The sequence below is a fragment of the Dendrobates tinctorius genome, unplaced genomic scaffold (assembly GCF_039654945.1).
Source record: "Dendrobates tinctorius isolate UK_male_01 unplaced genomic scaffold, ASM3965494v1 ptg000011l, whole genome shotgun sequence".
In the NCBI taxonomy this organism is placed as follows: Eukaryota; Metazoa; Chordata; class Amphibia; order Anura; family Dendrobatidae; genus Dendrobates; species Dendrobates tinctorius.
This window is the reverse complement of record NW_027361679.1, coordinates 22,056,969-22,080,767: the sequence shown is the minus strand read 5'-3', so window position 1 is coordinate 22,080,767 and position 23,799 is coordinate 22,056,969. Positions and strand designations below refer to the sequence as shown.

Genomic DNA, 23,799 nt, shown 5'->3' with positions numbered 1-23,799 from the left:
TGAATTCCTGCTCCTCTAAAGCTAAGTTTGCTGCTCGGCCTTTTGCATTGGTGCTTTGACTTTGTTTTGCTTTGTTTTTCTGGATTTCTGCCATTCCCTGCTGGGGTGTGCTGAATTCCTTTAGCTCTGTCTTCTGAAAATACCTGAGTGCTGATTTAGTTTTTGAAGCCTAGCTGCTTCAGGGCCTTTTTCATATCAGCTTGTTGGCTTATGTCTTTGATAGGGTTTTGGCAGATTGCAGACAGCAGCCTTCCTGTCCTTTCCTATCTAGGTAGTTTTGGGCCCCGTCTTTGCTCGGTCTATCTTTCTGTCTGTGTTAGTGTTTTCATCTTGCTTCACCGTCATTATATGTTGGGGGCTGCCTATTGCTTTGGGGTCTGCTCTGGGGCAGTTTAGATTTCCCCTTTCTTTCTTTAGGCCTATTTAATTCTCCGGCTGTGATCGAGGGGTCTAGGGCATCGTAGGAACCCCCCACGGCTACTGCTAGTTGTGTTGATAGGTTCAGGGGTCTGCAATCTGATAGTTGCCAACTTCTCTGGTTTTCTGGACTTAGCTTGTATTTCTGTTTTTGCCTCCTACGGTGACTCATTCATAACACTTATCCTCCCTGGAGCTACATGCTTTTAGTAATCGGTGCACGCTTACTATACTGTGACTGATGCATGTAAGCACATCCCAGAACTTTGATTGACAGCTGACTCTGCAGCTCATTTGGGCAGAACAAGCTGTGAATCAAAGAGCTGGGGTGCGCTTACAGACACTGCTCACAGTATAGTTAGCAGCACTGTGAGTGGTTCCTGAAGGTGCGCCATGCATTTCTCCATGTCTGAAAACCAGCTGTTCACACCTTCATGATTCATTTTTTCCCAGTAGTCGCACTTTGAGTAAGGTGATTGGGCAGCATTATAGTACTTATTTCCATGCAGATTAACCATGTATCTGCACATAAGTAGCATTTGCCAAGGTGACAGGTTCCCTTTAATGCTATGGATTTATAAAGAACTAGCTTGGCCCGTGCGAAATTTTCGCACATTGGTCATCGGGGGCATAGGCAATTTCAGAAAAAGCGAGCTGGTCAAATGTAAATGTATTTCATAAGATGATGAACACAGACAGGTATTTATATATGTAGATTGATAATACAATAAATTGGTTTGATAAGTAGAGGCCAAAACATTTTTCTGGTTGAAGTGCCACCTGCAGGTCATTGTGTCTTTCTGTAGGTTTATGAAAATGAATGTTTAAACTGTATTTAGTGATAAAATCATGAATGTGTGGTTTATCTGACTTTTTATTGCTGAAGGGAGCAAGTTTACCTTTCAAATGGTGTATCATTTGTGTGTGGCGCGAAGTAATCACCGAAAAAGCAGTGCATGTATACAAATGTGTTTGCATATATGACTCACCTGCAGTGAAGTGTGCAATCCTCAAATGTGCCTGAAATAGGCAGGGCAAGCACTTGAGCAAGCTGGAAAGACTCCAAGGCAAATGTTTGGATTTGTTTGTGATGCCTGTAAGCAGTTTTGTGGTAGTGTGCTTTGGGGCACTGCAGGTTTATGAAAATTAATGTTTAAACTGTATTCTGTGATCAAATCAAGGTTGTGTGGTTTGTTTGGCTAGTTTCTTGCTGAAGGGGGCAAGTTTACCTTTCAAATGGTGTATCATTTGTGTGTGTGATTGCAGTATGAACGGAGATACAAAGTAATCACTGAAAAACAGTGTTTAGAAATAATAGAATAGATACTTGATACAAATCACCATCATAGTAAATTACTCCTACTACTAAAATTACTAATAATATTAATAATATTCAAAAAAGTGCAACACTCTTAAAAGTTAGGATGAAATAGGTCACTTATCTGTAATTGAGAATGCAAATTGGAAATCAGAGACCCAATATTTTTCAGTGCAAGGCTAGATAAAAAAGCGACACTGATGAAATATGTTCACACCTTCCAAGTCTGCGAAAAACACACTGATGAAATCATTAAACAGCAGTAAACATTGCTACATGACCTTTAGTAGATACCTATTTAGAATGATACATCACCAAAGATAACCAAAGGGAATGTTGTAAAAATAGGTGAAGGAAGCTAGAATTAAATAATATTAAACAAGAGTTTTATCTCACTTTCGAAGGATAACAAAGTTCCCAATTTCACATTAAAGTAAGGCATTGCTGGCAATTGGTCTTTAAAAGAATTGCATTTTTTTATATAGGAAGTTTTTGAAGAATTATTCTCCCACTGATGTACTTGGGAAATAGGGATGGGAGGAATAATCTCTTGCGGAAGCTATTGAATTTGCTATTAGTGATGAGCGAACATGCTCGGAAAAGGTGTTATCAGAGCATGCTCGAGTGCTAACCAATTGTCTTTGGCATGCCCGAAAAATATGTTCGAGTCTCTGTGACTGCATGTCTCATGGCTGTACGACAGCCACAATGCATGCAGAGTTTGCCTGTTTGTTAGATAATCCCTGCATGTCTTGCAGCTGTCTGACAGCCGCAAGACATGCAGACAGGGGGACTCGGACATATTTTTCAAGCATGCTGAAGGCACTCGGTTAGCATACGAGCATGCTCGGATAGTGCTTTATCCAAGCATGTTCGCTCATCACTACTTGCTATTTTTACTTGTCGAGCTAGACCAAATGCATGTAGGCAGTCCAATGAAGGTGATGCAATAGAGGAGCTTTTAGGTAATTTATTGAATGTAGCTTGAAAAATGGTGTGACATAGATCAAAAGAAAACCTTCTCTTCATCTCTGAGATGTATGTCTTAACAGAACAAGATGGCACTGTAAGATATGAACTCACAGTACAGGAGGAGTAAAAGGAAAAATAGCATTATGGGAAATTACAGCTGCAGATAACTTTACAGACATAAAATAACAATGACTACTAGATGGCAGCAGAATCATGCTAAACACAATGGGCAAGAAAAATAAACTGTGAATGAGATTTCAGCAGTTTCCGGCAGGTAGATAACTTTTACATTAACTGGAACAGCACAAGAATAATATGATAAAACTGATGACCAGGGCACACATTCATTTATGTCTTGTGGAAAATTAATATAAGGGTTGCAGAAACTGACCGTCTATTTGTCATAGGTGTGTCAGAGGTTGCAGACCGTCACTCTGCATCTAACTGCAGAAGGTCTCAGCAGTTTGCTTTGCAGACTTCTTCCTGGGTCTTCTAACTCTAGGATCCAGTGGCAACCATCCTCAGGCTCTAGTTGACACACCTGAACTGGGGGGGTTGTAACTTCCAGCTTGCTGTTGGAAAGTTACAGGTGGTATTTCTATTTCCAGTTCCCTGTTGTGGCTTACAGCTATTGCAGTTGGCTAATGTTCCCCCTTGTTTTTGTATCCCATCCATCTGTCTTTAGTAGTAGTGGTGATTGACTAGCACCCATCCTATCCTTCCTGGTGCAGGACTTAGCGCCAGTGGCAGGCAGGGATTAGACAACCTGCTCGGCATTAGGTGCAAAATCTATATAGGGGCATTAGGTGCAGAACCTATATAGGGATGATAGGGCAGACAGGGTGATGTTAGATATGCCTAGGGGTCTCCACTCCCCCCTTCCCTAGTGTTTGGTTCCTTTTCTCTCATCCCTTCATGTTACACTTATCCTTTCCTACACGTTGTGTGACACTATTAAAAACTGCATTGTCTAAGTACCGTAGTTATAAAAAGAAAGGGGCACTGTAGACTGTGATTCAGATACATTTCTGTTACTAAAAATCTGACACAAAGGACTAAAGTCGAAAACATTATATTTAGATAATTATATCAGCGCATGATAAGGAATAATTTTTCTATAAAAACCTTGTTTTCTAGATGATTCAAGAATCTTTGCAGAAGTATCAGGTCATTGTTATTACCTCATTTAGCTAAGAAAACAAGAGAGCACACTTGCAAATTCAACCAGTTTAGATCATACATGTTTTTAATTTCATAATTAATACACAAAACAAGAGTTAATGTAAGGTATTGATTTTCTATAACATTTACACCCTGAAACATGGTATTTCCCATTTACCAAACATTAAAATTTGATTCAATTTACACCAGCACAACTTTTTAAGCATGGTATTACACTTCTCAATGTTACATAAGAACCTGAGTTCAGTGTGTCAAATGTTGCAAGCCAATGCCAAATAGTTTTGAGCAAACTGTGACCTTTTTATTTGTTAATTGGCACATTTCCTAAAGTTAGAAAGAGACAGGAGACTGATCTTGCATGTTAATGTAGAATTTTGCACAAATTGTGAAATTTTATACTTGTTGAAATCGCATACAACTTAAATGTTTGCTCCAAGCCATTTTTTAAAACAGCAATGGTCTGTCTTGAATATGCAAACTTTGTTGCAGAAAAGCAATCGCATGCTGTATGTTAGTGGGCTTGGAGCTAGAGATGGTGTTCAATTAAAATGAAGTAAAACCGTTTCTCCACCCATAAACACATTGTTCTTCTGTAACTGTTAGCGCCACAATCTGGTTCTCACATCTCAATACTGAGTAGCAAGCCCAAACTGTCCTCGTTATGTTATGCTTCGTTGCTAGATTCTGCATTCGTCTGCCCTCACTATCTGCTGTGCTCAGAAGTCTGCTGTTTGCATACACCGTCCGTCTCAGCATCTTCACCCTTGTATTCTGTGAGTTTAATAAAAACCTGGTAAAAAAGGAATAGGTATAAATGTTTTTTTCCGAATTTTCCTCATGAAAATCTTAATGTTTTATTGATATGCGCTTTTCATATTTTTATTCTGTAAACAGAATAATAAAGAGGAAGAAAAAGATTATTAGAATCCACAGTGTTTGCTTTTGTTTTCCCTGCAAAAAGCCATTGATCACAAGTGATCAAAGGGCCAACACTGCAAGCACCAGTAATGTGAAGACTTTTGGAACAAGCCGACGAACGGTGGATACCGTGTCACTGCAGTCAGCACGCGCACAATCCTTAGACGTCTGTAAGGACGCTGTGCAGCATTGCGTCCACATATATTGCTGCTTACCAGCAGCCGCATTTATATGGGATATAATCCCCTACCTGTTTCATTAAACAAGATCTTCATCTTTTCCTATCTCTGAGCTGTCTGCTAACTGATGAAGGCCACATGAGGCCAAAACGTTTTTGTTTAATTTGGTTGTGTTAGAAGCTATGACCCCAATTCATCAAGACCGGCAATTTCCTCACCAGTCTTGAAGAGGGAGTGGGGGTGGAGCCTGATTCTCCTAATTCACTACAAGTTCATGCCTCTTCATGAATCCAGAGTGTCTGATAAGTGGTGTGAGCCGATTTGAGCCAAAACTCTCACTCCAGTTAGGGATTAGACTAAAGTTTCTGGAAAGCAGAACACCGCAGCTCATCATGAATTGGCCGAGCTGTGGAGTCACTCTCCCACTGCACCACCGTGACACTCCAGCTCCGCCCATTTCATTGGCAATTGGAAAAACTGACATGATACTGCTAAAAGTTGCAATATTTTGGTGCAACTGCTGTGTTTAAAGTTTTAACAATGATATATAGAAGTGCAATGATAAGCTTAACCAGGCCCACTTTATCATTTTTAAGTTTTGACGCAGGTGATAGAAAAGGTGCAAATAATAGCTTAAACTATTGATAATTTTGGCTTGGGCATTTCCAATAATGAAAAGCTGCAATTTGCACAAAAATATTTTGGAACAAAAGCACTGATAAATGTCCCCCCATTTTCTGTAATAAACAATGGATTTCTTCACTGAGGTGATAGTTGTAACCCACAGTCTGCACAGACCTTGCAGGTAACTCACTGGTTTACATATCCGAGATATTACTGAGATGGTCCATTGCTTTTCTTGTATACATTTATATGATAATAATCATTTATTCTCTTATCTTCACTACTTTATTTCCCAATAGTTTTGATCCTTTTGTAAACCATAACACATTCATCTATTTGCAGTGAGATTAAATAAAAACATACCCGCTTGATGCAATCAGATCTTGTTAAAATGCACCTCCTGCTGTCTAGAAATATTGAAATTACCTTTCTACGAGGTTGTTAAGTGTAAATGCCTAGCATACTCCATAGTGTTCATGGAGAGAATGAACATTAAATGTATATCCAGTTTTATTTGTTTCCATTTGTTTTTGTATTTCTGGCTGTATGGTGGATCAAGTAGAGAGCAATTTGTAATACAAGAATATGAATACTATAGAGAACAGAAAATACATTGGTAAGGGTACAATAATGTATTTCTTTATATTTGTGCCAAAGATCGACTCACCTTTTTTACATATATGGCTAACAGAACAAGTCAAACTCACATACATGGTATATAGCATAAATACATGAACCATATATATGTCATTAAGGATTGTTATTGCCTATCACAAAAAAGCACATAAATCCATACCAAAAAATGATGATTAGAAGGCCAAGAATTAGAAAACACCATAATTTTATTATTATAGAAAATACATAAAATCCATAATGCCAGGATAATCAGGGGAAAGGGAATAGAAAAAAACTCACTGATGCGGGTGCACACATGCACATACAAAAAGGGAAGTACTCATCCAGGCGACCATGCATATTTGCAATACATCAACAATGAAAAAATACTAGTGTGGATACAATTCCACTAATAGCAAATATAGGCACCATTATATAGCCATATGTATATAATAGAAGGGGATGTAACCCGAAATCAATCACACCTGGCATATATAACTTAATCCAGCCCCGCTAGCTGCTCGCAGCCTCCCATATTTCTCACATGTATAGTGATGACAAAGCCAAGGAAATCGCAGGTAATTACCATGGAGGTCAGCAGCAGTCAGGGAGCTTGCCACAAACCAAGGATGAGCGCGTCCGCCCCGGAGTGCGTTTCAGACCTTCCTTCTTCAAGAGCCCTGACTCAGCTGATGGTAGCACACTTGTATATACCACTCGGTCAAAGCGTGAATACCGCGTGACCGGAAGTAGCGGTCCCGGCCCGGAAGTGACGCGCTCCGTTGTCAAGGCACCAGCAACGCCAGCCAGCGTTGACGTCATGTAAGGGGAGGAGCAGCCAATGCAAACTCCACCACAACATTGAGATGCCGAAAACGGGAGGGCATAGCGAGGATGAGACCACAGATGTACTCCTCTATGCGAATAGATCTAATTATGGGCCTAATAAGATAAGATTTGTGACCAATTTTTCTATATATAATTGTGGTGATATTATATGTAATAATATGTTCCGTTGATCATATATTGTGACCTTAGGAAAAATATATGTCCTCATTTGCTTTTACCTATGCAGCCATTGTGACAATATTTTAAATTGCTTGTGTCTACAATGTTACACTCATGTTACTAGCTCTCCCGGCTTGTACACGCCTGTGGTCTCGTCCCCGCTACGCACGCCCGCTTTCGGCATCTCAATGCTGTGGTGGAGTTTGCATTGACTGCTCCTTCCCTTGCATGACATCAACGCTGGCTGGCGTCTCTGGTGCCTTGACAACGGAGCGCGTCACTTCTGGGCTGGGACAGCTACTTCCGGTCACGCGGTATTCGCGCTCTGACCGGGTGGTATATATAAGTGTGCTACCATCAGCTGAGTCAGGCCCCTTGAAGAAGGAAGGTCCAAAACGTGCGTCAGGGCGGACGCGCTCATCCTTGGCTTGTGGCACGCTCCCTGACTGCTGCTGACCTCCATGGTAATTACCTGTGATATCCTTGGCTTTGTCCTTCACTTTACATGTGAGAAATATGGGAGGCTGCGAGCAGCTAGTGGGGCTGGATTATGTTATATATGCCAGGTGTGATTTCGGGTTACATCCCATTCTATTCTATACATATGGCTATACAATGTTGCCTATATTTGCTATTAGTGGAATTGTATCCACACTAGTATTTTTTCATTGTTGATGTATTGCAAATATACATGGTCGCCCGGAAGAGTACGTCCCTTTTTGTATGTGCATGTGTACAGCCGCATCAGTGAGTGTTTTTTCTATTCCCTTTCCCCTGATTATCCTGTCATTATGGATTTTATGTATTTTCTATAATAATAAAATGATGGTATTGTTCTAATTCTTGGCCTTCTAATCATCGTTTTTTGGTATGGACTTATATATTGCTAACAGAAGAGCTACAGAGGCACGTAATGAAATGGAGAAACACACTTTATTAATTATACAAATAGACATTAGTGATGAGAGCAATTTCTCATTACTTGAGTTTGCGTAGTGTGATCAGCTATGCACCGAGTATTTTTGTGACTGTCTAACAGCCACAAAAGGTGGCCGTGGGGACTCGAACAAGTCACTCGAGCACCCACGATACTCGGTGCATAACTAATCACCCTAGGCAAACTAGTAATGAGCACTTGCGCTTATCACTAATAGACATACAATATAAAATAGATAAAAATTGAGATGGAGAATAGTACGCAGACGGCCCTTCTATCCAAGACCCAACTATACAAGATAATACTGTGCAAATAAATAAATATAGATGAGAAGGCTAAAACTTTGCTATATGTATGCTGGACGCCTTTTGTGGTGGTCACTATTGACTGTTCATATAATACTATTGTAATACTATGTATTTTGTTTGTGAGTCTATAATATTACAGGACATTATTACTATATAAACTGACCTTCATCAAAACTGTGGGTGAATTATTTGTCCATTTGGATTTTATGTATTTATATCTTCACTATCATTATAGGGCTTCTTTTTTATATGCATGTAATTCAATTTTTTCCATTGTGAGTTAACTTGAGCACATTCACCCTTCCCATCTATATTTATTTATTAATTTGCATAATATTCTCACTTATCTCGTACAATTGGGCTTTTGATGGAAGGGACTTCATTCTCTATTTGGAATTTTTATCTATTTTATAATGTCGACTTGTATAATCAATAAAGTTTATTATTCTATTTCATTTCAGGACTCTGTAGCTTCCACTTTATTTTTGCTTATTGGAAGTGCCCCTTTTGTTTGGCCTTATATAGAGTTTCAGAACTAACAGCTGCAGACATGGCAACAGCAAATTATTGTGCATGCGGTATATTGACAAAAAATACCATAAATGCTTCACACGGTCCATTCATATACAGTACAAGATTTTGGCTGCTGGCTATTCAGGAGATCCGGATTGATCATGACAAAATTCTAGAGGGAGTGGTAGAAAACTGCAGGTCGCAACATGTGATTTTCCATATCACACTCACAACTTAATTAATGGGGTTGTCCACTTCTTTCAATTAACCCCCCAATGTATCCCCCTGGGGTCCCTAATGAATTTTGTAAATACCTTATGTTGCCAATACTGCCTGTGAGCAGCACTATGCCGACGGCTGAGTCTGGGTCACGTGACCCCCAGGCTGCAGCCGCCGCTACTATCCGCCAGCGTCATGACATGTTCCTGACTCTGGAAATTGATGTGACATCTGCCAGGCATGACCCAGCCTCCACAGACTGCGGTCACTCATCAAAAGTGACTGGGCTGTGGGTGGTGCTGCACTGCACGTCACAGCCCAGTATGGAGCTTGCACAATGTAGCGTTTCTATCTTCTCCCATGAACATTGCCAGTGCTGTGGGCTGTGTGGTGGTCTGAGGGGCTGTGCGGGGGGTCTGCGGGCTGTGCGGGGGTCTACCGGGGCTGTGCAGGGGTCTGTGGGCTGTTCGAGGGTCTACCGGGGCTGTGCGGGGGTCTGTGGGCTGTGCATGCAGGGGGTCTGCGAGGCTGTGTGGGGGGGTCTGCAAGGCTGTGGGGGGGGTCTGCCGGCTGTGAGGGGGGTCTGTGGGCTGTGTGGGGGTCTGTGGGCTGTGCAGGGTGTCTGGGATGTGCGTGGGGTCTGCGGGCTGTGTGGGGGGTCTGCGGGCTGTGCGGTGGTGTCTGCAGGGGTGAGCGGGGGTCTGCCGGGGCTGTTCTGGGGGGTCTGAGAGCTGTGCTGGGGTCTGCAGGGCTGTGTGTGTATGAGTATGCAGGCATCATCCGATGGGACTGCAAGTCCCTTCGGGCTATGCCTGCTACACTGTCAGTGAGTGATACACTAGCCAATGATGGGACAGTAGTAGTCCCATCATCAGGCTAATGTGTTGAATGTAAAAAAAAACAACATATAACATACAGAACATACAGTTGTGGCCAAAAGTATTGACACCCCTGTAATTTTGTCAGATAATACTCAGTTTCTTCCTGAAAATTATTGCAAACACAAAATCTTTGTTATTATCTTCATTTACTTTGTCTTAAATGAAAAAGCACAAAAAGAATTGTCCTAAAGCCAAATTGGATATAATTCCACACCAAACATAAAAAAGAGGGTGGACAAAAGTATTGGCACTGTTCGAAAAATCATGTGATGCTTCTCTAATTTGTGTAATTAACAGCACCTGTAACTTACCTGTGGCACCTAACAGGTGTTGGCAATAACTAAATCACACTTGCAGCCAGTGAACATGGATTAAAGTTGACTCAACCTTTGTCCTGTGTCCTTGTGTGTACCACATTGAGCATGGAGAAAAGAAAGAAGACCAAAGAACTGTCTGAGGACTTGAGAAACCAAATTGTGAGGAAGCATGAGCAATCTCAAGGCTACAAGTCCATCTCCAAAGACCTGAATGTTCCTGTGTCTACCGTGCGCAGTGTCATCAAGAAGTTTAAAGCCCATGGCACTGTGGCTAACCTCCCTAGATGTGGACGGAAAAGAAAAATTGACAAGAGATTTCAACGCAAGATTGTGCGGATGTTGGATAAAGAACCTCGACTAACATCCAAACAAGTTCAAGCTGCCCTGCAGTCCGAGGGTACAACAGTGTCAACCTGTACTATCCGTCGGCGTCTGAATGAAAAGGGACTGTATGGTAGGAGACCCAGGAAGACCACACTTCTTACCCCGAGACATAAAAAAGCCAGGCTGGAGTTTGCCAAAACTTACCTGAAAAAGCCTAAAACGTTTTGGAAGAATGTTCTCTGGTCAGATGAGACAAAAGTAGAGCTTTTTGTGCAAAGGCATCAACATAGAGTTTACAGGAGAAAAAAAGAGGTATTCAAAGAAAAAAACATGGTCCCTACAGTCAAACATGGCGGAGGTTCCCTGATGTTTTGGGGTTGCTTTGCTGCCTCTGGCACTGGACTGCTTGACCGCGTGCATGGCATTATGAAGTCTGAAGACTACCAACAAATTTTGCAGCATAATGTAGGGCCCAGTGTGAGAAAGCTGGATCTCCCTCAGAGGTTATGGGTCTTCCAGCAGGACAATGACCCAAAACACACTTCAAAAAGCACTAGAAAATGGTTTGAGAGAAAGCACTGGAGACTTCTAAGGTGGCCAGCAATGAGTCCAGACCTGAATCCCATAGAACACCTGTGGAGCGATCTAAAAATGGCAGTTTGGAGAAGGCACCCTTCTAATATCAGGGACCTGGAGCAGTTTGCCAAAGAAGAATGGTCTAAAATTCCAGCAGAGCATTGTAAGAAACTCATTGATGGTTACCGGAAGCGGTTAGTCGCAGTTATTTTGGCTAAAGGTTGTGCAACCAAGTATTAGGCTGAGGGTGCCAATACTTTTGTCTGGCCCATTTTTGGAGTTTTGTGTGAAATGATCAATGTTTTGCTTTTTGCTTCATTCTCTTTTGTGTTTTTACATTTAAGACAAATTAAATGAAGATAATAATACCAAAGAATTTGTGATTGCAATAATTTTCAGGAAGAAACTGAGTATTATCTGACAAAATTTCAGGGGTGTCAATACTTTTGGCCACAACTGTACATATAACATACGACGCATACCATAGAGTACATACTTACCAAACACCTATTCCACACCCATGGGAGTGGAGAGCAGTGCATGTGCTGCTTACACGCATAAAGCAGCTGCTGGCACTAGAACATGTAGCTGCAAGGGAGCGCAGGAAGGTAAGTGTAAATTTTTTTAGGTTTTTCTCATGGGACCATGCAGATCAGGACGGGGATGGGGCCAATCATACCAGGATAAGGATGGGACCAATCATAGGATAAGGTTAGGGCCATGCATACCAGGATTCTATTATAGAGAAATGAATATTCACTACCCTCCATGGCCAAGAGCATTGAATGAAGTGAATATTCATTTCTCTTTCAAACCCTCTGCTCCGCTGCTGCGGCTCCCCTACCTCCGCACCACAGCCAGAGCAGGTACATCTGGACTATAAGACAGATCCCCCATTTTTCTCCACATTTTTGGGGGAATAAAAGTGCATCTCATAATCAAAAAGTATGTTAACCAGCAATTTACTTTACGGTCCACTTACTCTAGAACCAATCCTGATGTATGCATCAACATGCACATCAAACTTTAGATGAAACTTTGGCCATTGCATTGAGGAGGAGGCTACACATATGCACAACTCTCTTCATTCAATTTTATGGAAGTCAAAGAAGCAGGCAAATCACTTTAGCATGTTTGACTTTGGTGGAAGAAATCTGCTGACCCCAGAGGTCATGTGCATATACTATTGATATTTAAGGTGAGAATACTCATTTAAGTGGACATTAACCACTGAATTTAATTTTACAAACTGTATCTTTATATTATATAGCATAAAGTATCTGAGTATTATGTACTGTGTCATATACTGATTCTTAGCTTCAGCCTGTATTATAATCCACACGGTACTGTCTGTGTAGTCTACCTTCATAGTTCTTGCTGATGTATTACATTCTAGAAGAGTAATAGTCTATTTTAAATAGAAATTCTGTGTCTAATTTATCATCCCCTAAAATGCATATGCAGACACTGTCCAAGCAGGGGATGCTAAGAGAATTGAGAAATGTAATGTTAGTTTTTGGAAATACTTTAAAAAGCATAACTCATTGTGCAACATTGTTTTCGTCACTCCCATTCAATTACTACGCTGATTTCGTAGCCTCTACTACTTGAGTCAGAAATGGCTAAAGCCCCCGTTACACACGGCGAGATCGCTAGCAATATCACTGAAGCGACAATGATTTTGTGACGCAACAGCGACATCGCTAGCGATCTCGCTAAGTGTGACAGGCGGAAACGACAGGCTCCCTGCTGCGATGTCGCTGATCGTGCGTGAACGTTCAGGATCATTTTTTGATCGCTGGCGTCACGCTGACCAGCATGCATCGCTGTGTTTGACGCCCCTTATCAACGACGAGCGACCTCGTTGGCGACTCCGAACTCATACAGATAGCGCTGAAGGACGCCTATTCAAAGTCTGAATCGCTATTATAGACAGTGTGTGACACGGTACCAACGATCGCCGTGGTCTTTAGTGACATCGCTGATCGCTGATGCGTCGTTAAGAAGATCGGCCTGTATGACTGCTTAGTAGCGATGCACAAACGATCTTAGCCATATCGTATCGTTTTCGGAATCGTTGGTGCGTCGCTACGTGTAACGCTACTCTAAGAGGCGGAATAACCCTTTAAGATCACTGTCTTTGAATCTGTACAAAATACATAATGCAATGTTTTTACAGAGTTACTCATCTAGTTTTTAATAATTTTGCTCATTTAGGGGGTCTATTGTATAATTTGTGTGTACCTGCACAGCTGCACATAGATCTGGTAGATAATGAGCACAGCACCCCCTTAAAATAAACATCCAATAATGTCTATTTGATAGCATTTAAGGAACTGTTCCTTTTGCCCAATTGGGAGGGGAATGGTGCCACAACCATTGCGTCATTACCTGTCAGCCAGAATACATGTATGGCAGGCAGGAATCACAGATGCATCTCATTCTAATGAACAGGACAGGCACACAATATCTGGCAGCTGTGCGTTCATCATGGCAGGCACCTGTCGATGCAACAGCATAATTGTCTTTCCATGTGGAAATGAATATCAGAGAAACCATCTAATAATTTGTGGGTGGTTTAACTTTTGGGACCCTAACAATTTTGAGATCAACAAGGCCATTTAGGGTCTGACCTGGTGATTTCCATGCCTTTCTGAGATAGGAATACCCTTTAATTTCAACCTCCACCCAAATCTCAACTTTACAACTTTACAGACTGCTGCAAGCGTTGCAGAAGGGAAGGTTAAATTATAATGTTATTAAGTAGCTGAATAATACATAATATTATAAACAGATTAAACCTCCTTATAGAAATTGATACAATAAAAGTGATTTTATTAAATTAGAACTCTTTTGTTCTGATTACTTTTTGATTCGGACTTATTGCCTCTGACATCGAGACTATGTCCAAGTTGTAACTTATTACAGTTTTGTCTTCCCAATGAAATCATTCTCCTTTCAGAGATGCAGTTTCTGAAAAGTTATTTTCCCTACTTTCAGTGCTCGTTTGTGTACTTCAGGCTCTTGTATCCTGGAGGAGCCCTTAATATTGCACACTGTCTTTGACAGATTGGATTACCAACGATGTACCTTGAGCGCTGCCTGTAATAACAGCTTTCTCACCCCTTCAGAGTCGGGAGAAGAGCTGTTACTGATTGCTGACAATACATTTCTGACGGATAGGGGAAATGTAGTCTGACATTAGAAATGGCTCACAAGTTTGCCCTGTATGCAATAAATAACAAAAGGTAACATTTCAAGACGATGCTATTGTGTGCAGCAGGAAATTACTAGTCATGCCGAGACACTACAACATGTGCAGGTGGCATAGTTTAAAGATGGAAGGTCACAATAGGAAAAAGGAAGATGGAAATCAGCAAAAAGAAATATTTATAACATTTTTTTTCTAGTCTCATCTACACATTTGGTTTTCCAGCAGTTTTATTAAAAATAATAGATTATAATTTTATCCTTTACCTTGTTTATCAGAATCATTAACTTATCTCTGCATTCCTGCTTCCTGATGTATCAATGTCTATCTATCTATCTATCTATCTAAAAATAGAAAAGCAGGAGCAGTACCAGGTTAAGGTGGGTGAAGCACCTCCCTGGTAAAAACCTGATCTATCTATCCCATATCTATCTATCTATCTATCTATCTATCTATCTATCTATCTATCTATCTAATGTCTATCTATTATCTATCTATCTGTCCTTTTTGCCTCACTTACCTTTTCCTTTTTGCCTCCCTTTCCTTTTTACTTTTTGCCTCCCTTCCCTTTTCCTTTTTGCTTCCCTTCTTTTCCTTTTTCATTTTTGTCTCCCTTCCCTTTTTCCTTTTTGCCTCCCTTTCCCTTTTCCTTTTTGCCTCCCTTCCCTTTTCCTTTTTGCCTCCCTTCCCTTTTCCTTTTTGCCTCCCTTCCCTTTTCCTTTTTGCCTCTCTTTCTATTCCTTTTTTCTTTTTGCCTCCCTTCCTTTACTTTTTCCTTTTTTCCTTCCTTCCTTCCTTCCTTCCCTTTTTTTTTCCTTTTTTTTACTTCCTTCCATCCACCCTACTACCCTTCATTCCTTCCATCACTCATCATAATGTATTGGCAGCATTTGTGCACTATTAACTTGGGCATCCTATAACATACTTTTTTCTCTGCTAGGGTAGGTGTTGACGACCGTAGATTCTCTCATGTGAGAGAATTGGACTGATTATGCAAATGACACTCAAATAAAACTCTTATCAGAGTTTGATCAAAGTTTAATCATAGTGATCTGACTCTCTTGGATGAGGAGAAGATGGATAAAAAAATCTTTAAATCTTTCTTGTCCATTCTGTGGGTCCATGAAAATCGGACTGTACTCAGATGTCATCTGAGTGCAGTCGAATGTTTCCACAGACTTATTAACTTTCATAACCAAATGCGATCTGAATATTGGATTATTTTTCCCTCAAAGTCTGTCCGAGGAAAAAGATCAGACGTATATTGTGCACTGCCCAAAGATTAACATTGGTCTGAGTGTGACCATATGTTTTGGTGGATCGCACCAAAGAGCAATATGTATTTACTATGAATGCAGCAATGTTAGGTGTGCTGCAGAATTGTGTGTCTCTGGACTATGATTATCTACTGTGAATGCAGCAGACTTTTTTGCATTGCAAAGTTCTGTGCATTATGTGGATGTTGCAGAAAAAACTCTAACGTAGCTATTAACCTACCTCATCAACTCCCTATATTACTTCCAAAAAGAGCTCCCTTAGGATATGTGCACAGAGAATCTTTAAGTTACCAACATAACCACAGAGTATTTGCTGCAAAAGACGCTTAATGAAAATGCTGGCGGTGTCTTTTTTTTAAAGCGCCTTTTTTATGTCTTTTCTTACATTTTTAACAGTGGCTATGCCACATGCATATTTTTTTTCTATATTGTATGTGTTCAATATTGTATAGTGGGCAGCGTCCAGGGGAAATCAGTTAGGCCAGTTTCACACGTCCTGATATTTCCGTTACTGGAAAATCCGGTACCGGAGCTATCAGTGTTCGTGTGTCTGTGTGTTTGTGTGTTTCTGTGTGTACTACATGCGGCACATGTGTGGCAACCGTGTGCCACCCGTGTGCTGCATGAGAACCACACGGATGGCCGCCGTGGAAGTAGCGCTACTGTAAGCCACTGTCCACCGGCGGCTGGTGCTGAAGCCGACTGTCATCTATTCTCCCCTGCTCTGCTGTGATCAGCGTGAGCAGAGGTGAATGAATGAATGAATGAAAAACTGACCTGCTGTGATCTCCGTGGGAGAATGTAAGTCATGAGATCACTGTGTCAGAGCTTGAACTTTCATGACCTCATCACTTTCATCCTCAGACGTTCCTGAGGTCACAGCAGGTCTTTTTTTAATTCATTGTTTCTTCCCTGCTCTCCGGCAGATCAGGGGAGAATGGATGACAGCCACATTCAGCACCTGCCACCGGGGAACAGTGGCTTACAGTAGCGCTACTTCCCCTGCGGCCGTCCATGTACATGGAGGACAGTGTGCACTGTTCTCCATGTGCACGTGTGTGGCATGTTTTGTTGCCCGTGCACGTGTTTTGCACATGGACTGCTTGTATTATATTGCCATGCAAAAGAGATTTAAATTTTGTCATCTTTTTTGCGCTTTTTAAGCAGATTCTAGATGTAATCAGAAAAAGATGTTGTGTGAACATACCCTTAAACAATAAATGTAACCTTTGTGATATTGACCCCTTTCCATATTTACACCACTAGGGTTTTTTTGCTTAGAATATATATTTTTAATACTTTCTGATGTCTAAAACTTGTCTGTATCCTATAGTAAAGTGTCTTATAAAAAAATGCAGTACTTTATTATTTTTGCTGTGCATCTCGGTGGTCCTTTGGTCGACAGAGTTTAAGTGGGCTCTCTCTTAATCTCGACTTGACAAGAGTTAAAGTCACCAATTGTACTATGATACTCAATGTTGGTTGACTGTGAATTCTGGCCAGACCTTAGAAGAATGTTCTCAAAGAATCATAACTTAAAAATATGTGCGGTATCTGTTGAATTATCGTGAGAACTGATATATAATTGCCTGAAAGTGCTATTACGAAGCCTAGGACTGTGTAGCTATTGCTTTTTTTGCTTTTACAATATTTTGTAATTTGCTATGAAATATTGTAAATGTTGAGAAAATACAATTTAAAGTTTTGTTTAGAAATAAAAAACATTCAACCCACAAATATAATTAAACATTATTGAAATTTTATATAAGGAAAAAAATATTACGCATATTTTTCAGCAGTTTAATGCACAAATGTTCTTCTTAGTTAATATTTTTCTTACTGTACTAAAAATGCTAAAAAGTAACATTACAGTATGGGAAAAATATAGTTCTTCTAAATGATCTTGCAACAAGCATAACATCTTAGCATTATAGGAAGGAAGCCTCCCTTGTGGATTTAATTTATTCCCCTTTAATGTCTGTAGGAGGGAAATGGCATATACAATTAATTATACATAGAAGAAAATTCCGTTTAATTTGGGCATACATAAACAGAACATGCAGTATTGATGTTGATGTCGATATTATATGCTTCACTAACTTATTCCTTTGGTGATATTAGTATATTACTTATGTAATACCTGATTGCATTCAGGTATATGTATTGATTTGTTTTTTTCCAACATTTATGAAAAAAAATGATAAAAGGAATAATAATAATCTGGCAACAATACACAGGATGTTAACTAATGCAATGCATTTTGTAGCTGTTCCTGTTGCGAATGAAAGCCACTTTTTACAGGGTGCATTGTATGCAGAATACTAAAACTAAAAATATGGTACAATCTGACAATATGCATAAGGAAATAAAACATAATTATTTTTCCACGTTAAAAACAAAAACAAGTATATAGTTGTAAACCGATTTAGGAAGGCCACATAAAATTTAATGGAGAATTTTATCGGGTAGAGTATTACCTTGGCCTTTAATTTCTCGCTATTGTAAATTTACGGTGCGGTATTCCTGCAATCTAGCAGTAGCAGGTTGGGTCTCCATCTGTCAGACACAGCAGGGGACCATGAGGAGAAGACAGAAGACTCAAAAAGTGCTGGATAGAAGCATCAGCATTGCGATTGCTTCTGTAGGACCCAGCATTCATCATCTCCTTAACATATCAAAGATGGTTAAACCTAGCAGACCCAAATCAGATCTGCTACTAACTTGTGTCACCATAACAAACAAACTACAGTTCAGGTACCTAAATTACCCTACTAATCAAAATAATTAATTCAACAGGATATATGGCATGAAACGTGAACATTAAAAAACAAACAGAATAAAATGTAGCTTTTTTTATCCTAAGCGCTATGGAAAAAAGTTATTTCTATCTACAATTAAAAAGAAAAAAATATATATACACTGCTCAAAAAAATAAAAGGAACTCTTAAATACCACATCCTAAATATCTCTGAATTAAATATTCCAGTTGCAAATTTTTATTCATTGCATAGTGGAATGTGTTCAGCACAATAAAACATAACAATTATCAATGTAAATCAAAATGAATATCCCATGGAGGTCTGGATTTTGAATGATACTCAAAATCAAAGTGGAAAATCAAATTAGAGGCAATCCAACTTCAGTGGAAATGCCTCATGACAAGGAAAAGATGCTCATTATTGTGTGTGGCCTCCACGTGCCTGTATGACCTGGACTAAAGCATCTGCCAACTCCTGGACAGTCTGTGGTGCAACATGACGTTGGATGGAGCGAGACATGATGTCCCAGATATGCTCAATTTGATTCAGGTCTGGGGAATGGGCGGGCCAGTCCGTAGCTTCAATGCCTTCATCTTGCAGAAGGTCTGGCATTGTACTGCATTAGGAGGAACCCAGGGTTAACTGCACCAGCATATGGTCTCACAAGGGGTCTGAGGATCTCATCTTGGTACCTAATGGCAATCAGGCTATCGCTGGCGAGAACATGGAGGGCTGTGCGGCCCTCCAAAGAAATGCTACCCCACACCATTACTGACCCACTGCCAAACTGGTCATGCTGAAGGATGTTTCAGGCAGCAGATCACTCTCCACAGAATCTCCAGACTCTGTCATGTAGGTCACATGTGCTCAGTGTGAACCTGCTTTCATCTGTGAAGAGCATAGGGCACAAGTGGCGAATTTGCCAATCCTGGTGTTCTGTGGCAAATGCCAAGCGTCCTGCATGGTGTTGGGCTGTGAGCACAACCCCCATCTGTGGATGTCAGGCACTCAGACCATCCTCATGGAGTCAGTTTCTAACCATATGTGCAGACAAATGCACATTTGTAGCCTGCTGGAGGTCATTTTGCAGGGCTTTGGCACTGCTCCTCCTGTTCCTCCTTGCACAAAGGTGGAGGTAGAGGTCCTGCTGCTGGGTTGTTGCCCTCCTATGGGCCCCTCCATGTCTCCAGGTGTACTGGCCTGTCTCCTGGTAGCACCTCCAGCCTCTGGACACTACGCTGACAGACACAGCAAACCTTCTTGCCACAGCTCACATTGATGTGCCATCCTGGATAAGCTGCACTACTTGAGCCACTTGTGTGGGTTGTAGAGTCCGTCTCATGCTACCACAAGTGTGAAAGCACAGCCAACATTCAAAAGTGACCAAAACATTAGCCAGAAAGCATTGGTACTGAGATGTGGTCTGTGGTTCCCACCTGCAGAACCACTCCTTTATTGAGGGTGTCTTGATAATTGCCAATAATTTTCATCTGTCTATTCCATTTTCACAACAGCTTGTGAAATTGATTGTCAATCAGTGTTGCTTCGTAAGTGGACAGTTTGATTTCACAGAAGTTTGATTCACTTAAAGTTATATTCTGTTGTTTAAGTATTCCCTTTATTTTTTTGGAGCAGTGTATATATACTGTATATTTCACATCCATATCAGTGAAAAAATGTAAACATTTCTGGCTGCCAAAATATGTGGGGTCAAATACAGCAAATAAATGGCTGGTAATTACATTTTCAACATTGGTCGCCAAGGAAGGTATAAAGCTGCCTCAGGAGCTAATCCCACTTCATACCAACTATCTGACAGTTGTGTTAAATTTGTCTGTAGCTACTACTTGCTCAATCACTGTAGTTTAATCACTTTAATTCCACTGTCAATCTCTGACTGCTTCTCGATCTCAAGGAGCTGAAGTGTAGCCATGGAATTTGGGGCCCGTTAAGGGCCCTCATAATTGTAATCTTGGTTATAGTATAAAGCTCAGCTACAGGTTGGGCCACATAGGAGAAAGTTGACTTTGATTTACATTACAATATGGTGGTGTCAAGAGGTTCAGATCGTTCTAGTAAGGGGTTAAAATACATTCAGAAAACTTGTAACACAGTTATGCTTATTACATGGATAGAGAGATGCTGGAGTTCTAGTTTTACTAAGGACTGGGGGAAAATCTTCTTGGAGGAAATGTCAGTTTTACCACTTCACATGAATATACCATATGGCAACATACACAACTTTGTAGAATATAGTTGCAAGAACTCTGTTTTGCGTACACAATTCCGGCACACCACCATGCTGTGTGTATGAGGCCATATAGTACATTTGTGTACAGCTCACTATTAAAATGACACTTCACCTAAAATTGTGACCTTTATGCACTTTCTCATTCCAGTTTGCCGAGAAGATTCATACCAGTCCATTGTATCATGTTCAGCAGTGGTGCTCTCTCATATGGAACAAGCCAGTGAAACAAATAGATTGGAAGAAGAACCAAAAATGACTGAACCTACAAAAAGGTCAGTGTTATATTATTTACAGGACTACTCGGAGAGAACTAACTATATGTAAAAATTATAAATCTACCATATTTTTTCTCAGTGAAAAGAGTTAGACAACTCGTTTACATGAAATGCATTGCTGTGAAATCACAGCCACGGTTACTCCGACATGTCATGTAACTTAGTTGCCATGTAGATGATTGAGAATTGCTGGAAATTAACTTGCCACTTACAGAAAGGCTCTCCACCCTGGCTTATAAAGGAAAGTCTTGAGTGGGACACTTTCTTTCCCCTATGACGACCTTATACTCTAATAGAGACATTTGGACAATGCCATCAGCAATGTCCCTGAAGCAGCTTCATGGGCCAAAAGTCGGCGGTTGTGCCAGCAACTAACTGATGACGTGTACTCATTACCTTATAAATAAATTAATAGGTTTTAGAAGTAGGTTTTATAAATAAAAAAAAACTATTTAATAGCACCCATTGAATGCTCACTTGTACACTCTCAATAATACCAGTATCTGTCATTTCTATATTCATAAATTATTCTCTACGAAAACAATCCTTTCTCTTTCTGACAATCACTTATTGAAAATGCTGATAAACAGGCAGTTCTATATGAAGCCATTATGTGGTCTGGAATCATATTTCATATGAATTGATTTTTATTAGAGCACAAGCACATTGTTATACCAGAGAACTGATGAGTTACGAGTCAGCAGATATCATAATTGAGTAGGAAATTACATTACGAATGTCGGTTTGCATTGACTAGAGAGCAAAGCTGGGCATAATTGGTAAATTGGTAAATAGGATGTGTTTATGGGTAAGTTAGCAGATATTGCAAACTTTAAATTCTTCTACTTTTCCTTATACGTTTAACATATTCTCCTAAAAGCCATACATATTTTTGTCTAAGACAATTCTTTCTTATTTAGCCAATTTTTTTGTGCTGCAAAAGTAAATGTTTTTCCTTTAATTGTCAATGCCAGGGGTCAACATACCATTGGTGCATCATACGCACAGGGGCCCAAGAGCTAAGGGAGCTGCTTCCATCACCACAGCAGGTGGAATTGATTATTCTGATGAGCTGTTGAACTGTAAAGGGCCCATATACAATATTGTTCCTACACAGAGGCCCACTTCTGTCTATGTCCGTTTTTGGTCAAGGCTATGTAGTCATATTTAGATATACAGTATGAGAAATTACAATTTCTTTCAAAATGTAGTTAAAATTATGTATAAATTTTAGCCCTTTGAAGAATATTTCTATTTCAATGTCATGTTAGTTTTTTAGTGATGTTTTTCTCACATCTTTTCACTATATGTGGTTACAATACAGGTTACAAAATCTACAGCTACACATTATTAGGTGCACACATACAGATTCCTAATCCCACTACTACAAAAAACTAAATTTAAGCTGTGTTCTTGGTCCACAAAACACAACAACTTGTAGTGATTCTTCGGTACTTTCTATATTAGTGCAGCTTTAAATTACTGTTCTGAAGTTAAGAAGGTGTAGATATGACAAGAAACTAAGTTTACTGCATCCTTAACATTCCCAATATGGCCTGACTGACATCCCTCAGGACAGGGAATATCTTTCAAAGTCTTTCTAAAATTTTACACGAGTCATTAATGCCAACTTCGGTGCATGTGAAGTGAAGCAGGGTGTACTTGTCCATAATTCATTGGTACATTGTATTTTAATTCCTGCTCATTTTGGGTTTATGAATACTGTAGGATATGTCAACCAATGCAGGAGCAGACACAGACTGAAGAGGGCCTCTGGGTAAGAACAATTCATGGCTTCTTTGAAGTTCAGGAGTTCATCCTAATAGTCAATTTCCCCTACTTTCAAAGTGGACATTGGCCCCCTTACCTCTTCAACCACCGTGGTAAGGGGTTGATATGCCCGGGCTTTCTAATATGAGTTGGATGTCAATCACTGAGAAGAATCACCCAAAAAACAGAATAAATAGTAAATGGGGATCTTAATAAAGGTTGATAACTCATAAAACCTAAAAAATAGAGTAAAAATTGCTTTAAATAAGACAAAATGAATCAACCTTCTTAAAATGATAATCCTTCTGAAATGCCTCTATATAATGGATTATTCCACTATCAAAATCCCCTAAATATTTATATGGCATCCGTCAAGACTAGTGTTGAGCATTCCGATACCGCAAGTATCGGGTATCGGCCGATACTTGCTGTATCGGAATTCCGATACCGACTTCCGATATTTTTTCAATATCGGAATTCGGCATCGGAATCGGAAGTTCAAAGTTGATTGACGGCCTGACGTCATCATGATGCGCGGTGTGTGCGCATCATGATGCGCCGTCATTTCGGGCCTTCCGGGGGTCTCTGCCGGCCTGCCGGGGGGCTGTGTGGACTGCCCGGGGTCGGTACCGGCCTGCCGGTGGTCTGTGCCGGCCTGCCGGTGGTCTGTGCACCCTGTGGGGGTCTGTACCGGCCTGCCGGGGGGCTGTGCCGGCCTGCCGGTGGTCTGTGCACCCTGTGGGGGTCTGTACCGGCCTGCCGGGGGGCTGTGCCGGCCTGCCGGGGGGCTGTGCTGATGTCCAGGGGTCTGTGCAAGCATCGTCCGATGGGACTACAAGTCCCATCTGGCGATGCCTGCTACCATGACAGTGATTGACACATTAGCCAATGATGGGACAGTAGTAGTCCCATCATCCGGCTAATGTGTTAAATGTTAAAAAAAAAAAA

The 23,799-nt window shown here is 40.6% G+C and overlaps 1 protein-coding gene across 7 annotated transcripts in view; it reads left to right on the top strand.

Moving 5' to 3' along the window:
• Positions 1 to 23,799, top strand: part of CCSER1 (coiled-coil serine rich protein 1) — a 1,553,450-nt gene that overhangs the window by 594,640 nt on the left and 935,011 nt on the right. For all 7 annotated transcript variants that reach the window (XM_073590104.1, XM_073590096.1, XM_073590085.1 and 4 more), the window contains exon 5: positions 20,955 to 21,078. In XM_073590104.1, the coding sequence (XP_073446205.1) occupies positions 20,955 to 21,078 (124 nt within the window). The remainder of the gene's footprint in view (positions 1 to 20,954; positions 21,079 to 23,799) is intronic.